The sequence below is a fragment of the Neopsephotus bourkii genome, unplaced genomic scaffold (genome assembly GCF_033783945.1).
Source record: "Neopsephotus bourkii isolate Nb327-2 ecotype Australia unplaced genomic scaffold, CSIRO-AGI_Nbou_v1 NB_196, whole genome shotgun sequence".
Classification (NCBI taxonomy): Eukaryota; Metazoa; Chordata; class Aves; order Psittaciformes; family Psittacidae; genus Neopsephotus; species Neopsephotus bourkii.
Genome location: NW_026900709.1, coordinates 19,258,025 through 19,264,702, shown reverse-complemented (window position 1 = coordinate 19,264,702; position 6,678 = coordinate 19,258,025). Strand labels below are relative to the sequence as shown.

Below are 6,678 nucleotides of genomic sequence, written 5' to 3'. Positions count from 1 at the left end.
GCCTAACTCTCATATAATCCAAGATCTTGATAGGTTATTTGGATAATATTAGAAGTAAAATGAACATTAATTCATTTAGGTAAGACAACATTCTCTAATGACCTAATACTGCAAGAGTGACAAAAGGAAATCAAAGGCTATATATTGGTTGTTCACAACCACAGCCTAACTCTAAGAAAGCTCCAAAGCAGAAGACATTTCAGTCCTTCAAGCCATTTAGCAGTGTTTGTGTATAAAAATGCTCACCTGTCCCACAGAGTTGTTTACATGGGCATGGTCCCACAGTAACATCTTTAGATGGTCATTTTCTCACAATGATATCTTGTTTGTTTTAGTTTATTCCCATTACTAGGAGTATAAAGGAATGCAGAAAACAAATTTTAACTGAACAGCAGAAAAAGGCTAGTAAGAGGTAACAGTTACTAGGTATACATATAAAAACTCTGAAAAAGCAAACTATGCATTTCAATTGTTATACTACAAGCAGTGAAGCCAAAATTTCACTTTAAAAACAAAAGGGGAGCACTTACCTATTTCATGCCATCACTTGCCTGCAGAGCAATGACATAGCAATTGAAGCAGACAAGGACACAGCTAGAAAGGAAAGGTCTGTTCTTTAGGAACAGTGGACAACAGCTAGCAAGCCATGCAAAACCCATCCTGCAAATGGATACTTAGAAATCTTAAGGGTCAAGCATACGGCTTCAACCTCAGCTATATGGTTACACCTCTGGGAAGCTGAATTTCACCTCTTTCTTCCACATATGCCAACCATTTAAAAAAGCAGAAAGACAGTTGTACAGAGAGTAAAAAGAATAAACTTTCCCAAAATGGGCAAGCAGAGACTCATGTGCCAACTATCACACCACATAAAGAAGAATTATGTGGCAAGACTCAGTGTGAGTCAGTATAAAATGGGCTGATTCAGAACTTCACCACAACAGCTGATCTAGCCAAGTTCTACTGGGGGTAAACATTTCCCAACATGCTTATATTGTTGGCAGGAATGAAAAAATATTAATACATCCACTGGCAGCAAGTGAAGCCTGTAATGAAAAAGAAAGAATTTTCAAAAGCATGGACAGGTTTGTTTCTTTCTTCTGACTTAAATGGGAGCAACATTAGTGATTAGTGATTTTTCACCTGTAAAGATGTGAGAATTGAACATTCAGCAATCATGCAATGTCCTGCTCAGAGAACCAAATATATTAAAAAGGGACCTGCATACCGGCTTTCCAATACCATTACCTCTACCTCTAACGGATAAAAACATTGATTTCAAAGGGACTCGTAGTTTGAGTAAAGCAAATACTAGAAAGAGGATTGGAGACTCAGCCGTAACAAAGGAGAAAAAAGTGGTTTCAGTGGTAACATACTTTCAGCAATCCCATAAATCATTTGTACATGTAATACATTCAATTAGAGCCAGTTTGCTATAAAGTTGGGTCTGTGTATCCATAACAGTAGGATTTTCACTGAAGGCCATTAATCTTAGAATTTCACTTCAATATTGTAATTGGGATTTTTTCCTTATTTTTAATTAAAAGGTTAGGAATTAACATTTTCAATGCATAGAGTTAGGAATGCAGGAAGGACAGCTACTACAAGCAGCTCCAAATAAAACCATTTGCCTCCTAATCTTCACTTGAGAAGACATGAAATCTACCAAAAGCTAAAGTACTGGTCGTGACTAAAATGAACATAAGACTGAAGTCTGGGGGTTTATTTAAAAAGGTTTCAGTATTTGAAGATTACCTATTCAAGCACACCTTCAATCTCAAACCTTGTTCACAGCCACAAAACATGGCTGGCCAAAATTTTTCTTGTGACAACTCAACAAAATAAGAATGAAGTGCCTCCTTAGAAAGATACATATTTTAAAATCATAGAATTTAAAAAAAATTAAAATCATAGAATAAATCCTTATAGCTTTGCACCAAATCTTTTATTTTTAACAGTCTAGTTAATCTTGAGAGGAAAAGATGCACCCATGCATGGAGAAGGGGGACTAAATGAGAGAGAGTGCAATCTCAAGTAATTTCACCGTAACTTTCATCCTAAACAATGCTCAGTTCACTTAAGAAATTCAGCTGCAGTTTTCAGTGAGGAAAGAGCCAAGTGTAGATAGCAGCCCCAGGTCTGAAGAGTTTCCATCTCTTAAAACTGAACTTCAGCAGAAGACACCTGAAAATTAAGTTACCCGTTTATTAAAAAAGAATGATGTTAACATAAACAATATAAACATCCATGCTTGTTTCTAAATAATACCTTAATACATGTTAGCAATATAAAATAATTATTCATAGATTACTCTTTTGATCTTCCAGAATCAGAGACATCTAACGTGAATTCTCTTTGAGCAAATTTTAATCATGCCTTTACCACATTAACTATAGGTATCACACAGTATCACAGTATGTTAGAGATTGGAAGGGACCTCAAAAGATCATCTAGTCCAATCACCCTGCTATAATCCCTGAAATGAAAACAAAAATCAAAATTGAAGTGACTTTAATCACATCTCATTCCAAAAATATTTTTGCCTCCAAAGCTTTCCTGGGAAGAAAACACTCCAAAAAATGATACAAATGGTTTTGACATTAGGAAAAGTAAACAAGCAAAATAAAGATGGAAAAATCATGTGGTCAGTTTGCAAGTGCTGTTTATTGTTTGAGGCAGGGTTAAAGCCTTCTATAAAGACAAGAACACATATGTAACCAGACTGAAAGTGACATCAGATTATTCTGAACACCCCTATTCATAACCCTGCTGCCTGTAATATGCCATGGCCAGCGTACGTGGAGGCTTCAAAACACACAGTATGATAGGAACAAACTAGGATTGCTGTTATTTTGGTGACCAAGTCACAAGTGCCCTAAATATTTCTAATAATATTTTTGATTAAAGAGATGCATGTAGTTTCCCTTTATCTAATATCTTCTAGGACTTCTAATGTGAATTGGCATTTCATTTCTAGCCATTTATGACAATAGCAGAGGCGTCAAAAGTGGACAAAATGTGCTTCCCAAACACCAATTTGTATGGCAAACAGCTCAGAGCTCAATTTGAACCACAGGTGATGTGAACTGGATCCTTCTACATTCATTGGTGATTTTAAGTATCTGTTAAAGATTTATTATAGACTTTCAGTGTGAGTGAAGGCTTACTTACGTTTACTGAGTAAGGCCTGGAATATTCAACAGCAGCAAGCTTTCCTTTGTCACTCTGCCAGTGTTTCATTCTTTTTCAACAGTCAAACCTGATTTAATGATTGGCTTCAATATCCAATTCACTTCCACCTCCAACACTAGCTCAATAGCCCGCCAAAGTAGGCAACTTGTAAAACCTGACATTTTTTTCAACCAGGTAAGTGAATAAAGACCACCAAATAACTTCAAAGACAAGAACAGCAGACACTGATGGCTCTCAGTTGAGAGCCAATTTGCACAGGTTTGGAACTGTTCGAAGGTCAGAATTTTTGCATATTCGTTGGCTAATCCCATTGTATCTAGTGGCACTTAACACAAGACATACATGAGGTACTGGGATTTTTTTTATACACTAACAAGTTCAGGATTCTAAATATGTCCAACCTGTTCATCAAAAAGCAGGAAATATGCCATGCATTTTTATTTTTTCCACCAAAAATTTTACAATAGCCTTTCTTACATAGATATCAAAATGGGTTAATAACTTGTCCCTGTAACATATTAATAAAGCTGTTAATCATGTTAATTCAACCAGTTACTTTTACTGACTTTTTCTCCTCTGAATAATCATACCTATTTGGTGGCAATTTTATTTTATATCATTCCCTTTAAGCACTTTTTTCTTTCCTAATTTAAACATTTAATTCTAAATGCTGTCGCTTTACAAATTAAAATTATCTTGTGCAATAAACCAGGAATAATACACACTGTCGATATCACAATTAAGAGCTTCTTCCAAGTATCTACAGTTAAGCTGTGCCACTAATCTGCAGCATTGAAAAAATGATTGCTTTTCTGAAGGTCAGACTTAGTAAATGTTGAGGTGCAATTAAAGAATTAGCAAATTTTATTCGTGAAATGGCTTAAATCTGTTTCTTTTGCACAAAAACCATTATACAAATTTATAGTACTTTGCACTGCCAAAATATTTTCAGGATTTTTTTTTTTTCATGTTAGAAATAAAAATAATTATCTAGGCTCATCTAGGGGTGGGAGGGTTGAGGAACACCAAACCAAAAAAACACAGTGAGAGGATATACAAGATGATAGAAACACAAGCACTTAATTCACAGGGGAAAAAAATGAAACAACCGATAAGGGCTTTTTCATCTGAAATTATAGCCTCTCTTTTATAAACACTTTGATATCACCAGCTACTTTCACCCAACAGGCAAGCTGGAGATAAAATGCGCTGCTTTTGCTAAGGCACCAACCGATGGAGCATGCTCACTGAAGCACCAGGTGTGACCCCTGCTCTTCTGCAAGCAGCAATTGGACCAGGCAATCCATCATGGTACTCCTCCTGTCAGGCTGGGTGCTCCGCTGCAGCTGTCTGTCACACTGGTGGATGGGACCTGCTTAAAGGCAATCATGTCAATCTCTATGTGACTACTCAGACTAAGATAGAAGGATGATCTTGACAGGCTTGGCAAAGTCAGCAGAAGGCACTAGAGGACTTTAGTTACATGCTTGAAATTTAGATGCAATTTGTGCTTCTTATGTGGAGGGACTAGAGAGGCACAGAACAATGCTGTGTTTTATAGCTGGTCATCTCGGATGAATCTGTTGCCCTCGGAATGTTTTCCATAGTAAATGTAGCGGCATTTCCCCAAAACACCTGCAATAAAAAGAAATAAATTACAATTAGGACAGCAATGGCATAATATGCAAATAAAACACATAACTAGAGAAATTTGAAGGAGGGAAAGAAACAGTTTTCTCTTGTCCTGCAAAAGAAATTTTGCGTATTTGTATTCAGTATTACTATTTCACTTGGCAGTTTTGAATCCACTGGGAAAACATGTGTTTAAATATATGCATGACCCATCCTGTTAAACATACATCCACAAGTGTCTTCAAAAATGGAATGACATAACACTGAAACATCATAAAATGTATTTTAAGTCAAAACACCTCTCTCTTGCTTTTGAAAACCAGAAAGTTTGGGTTAAAGTTGCATTTTGTACTCTCTGCAATCTCCCTGATACATGTTTACAGGGTTTTCCTGATAATTAAAACAAAACAAAAAAGTAGCAAATAGTTACAGTTTCATGTGGATCCAGGAAAAACCTTTCAAACTTTCACAAAGTCATCCTGCAAGCACCTAAAGCCATGCCTGCTTTAGAGAAATGATCGGCTGAAATTCCTGTGGGAAGTCATTGGCTTCTTAGAACATGGACTTCTTAGAACTTGAGAATTCCTGACAGTTAGCCCTCCAGACCCCAGTGTTTTTCCCAGACATACAAATAAAAATTTCATAAAAAACATTTCCAAAATAGCTCTTCAAACAATATGGAATGATTTGGGTTTGAAATGGACCTTAACGATAATCCAGTTCCAACCCCCCCAGTCACAGGCAGGGACACTTTCCACTACTCCAGGCTGCTCAAAGCCTCCCATGCCATGCACAAATTACAATTATAAATTACGCTAAAATATTAGTACATAGAGAATGCTTTCAAAAATGAATCAGAATACTGCTTTTGAGAGACTAGGCACATTATTCTTGGTGTTTACAGGTAGCAAGATGCCTGAGGAAGGCTTAACTGCTGTGAGTGAGACACGTACCTGCAGATCTCACTACCTTGTTCAAAAGCATCCCCTCTGGTTATACTAAGCGGTATATAAAAGTGTCAATTCAGTCACATCCCACCTGTGAACATCCTCAAAGATGCTGAATCTTACTGGCTGAGCTGTTCTTTGTACCCTTATGCACATATAGTCAAAATAAAGTAATCTCCCATGCATGGAAGGGATGTGAAAGGGTCTCCTCTACTTGGGAGTGTCTTAATACAGCAGACACTGAAGTTCCTAGCTCATCCCCATAAGAGCAAACATAACCTAACCCAAAGGAGACAAACAGTCTTACGTAAAGGATAAAGATGGGGGAGGAGCAGATCCTCAATTCATTGCTGTTTTAGCTTTCCAGGACTCAAATACCAAATACTGTGCCATCTTGCACTATGAATTCAGTATAAAAGCTTTTATTTTCTGTGTCTATTTTTCCAGTATAACATGCATCAGATAAGCAACTACAGCCTTGGAAGGAATGGGCTGTGCAAGCTTAATGTTAACCCATGCTCTTCTTTCCTTCTAAGGCATCAGGATAGAAACACCCTGGGGGGGAAGCGGGGGGGGGGGGGGGGGCAGGAGGGGTGGAAGAGGCTGGAAGCAGAGGAATTGATAGGCCTGTTATTTGTTGTAAATAACACATACCTCTTAAGTATTACACAAATGGGGACTATATGGCGCAGCGCTCAATCCCTTTTCCCTCTTCCATGGAACTTTCTCCAATAATTTCACTAGTGGAACAGTTTCCACATTCAAGGGATGATATTATCATTCTTAACCAAGCATCTAAAGAAAAGCAAGGTTTTCCCTCCCCTCTGCCCCCAAACAGATGATATTCCAAGTCTAACTGCAGCAGGCATTAGATTGGTAACAAGACCATTTAGAGCTCTAAACGTAC

General features: G+C 37.4%; 1 protein-coding gene across 1 annotated transcript in view; it reads right to left on the bottom strand.

The window, feature by feature from the left end:
- Positions 1-2,645: 2,645 nt before the first annotated feature.
- LRMDA (leucine rich melanocyte differentiation associated) overlaps positions 2,646-6,678 on the bottom strand; it is a 673,598-nt gene continuing 669,565 nt past the window's right edge. Inside the window, exon 7 of the mRNA XM_061344254.1 lies at positions 2,646-4,827. Coding sequence (XP_061200238.1) covers positions 4,748-4,827 — 80 coding nt within the window. The 3' untranslated portion in view covers positions 2,646-4,747. The remainder of the gene's footprint in view (positions 4,828-6,678) is intronic.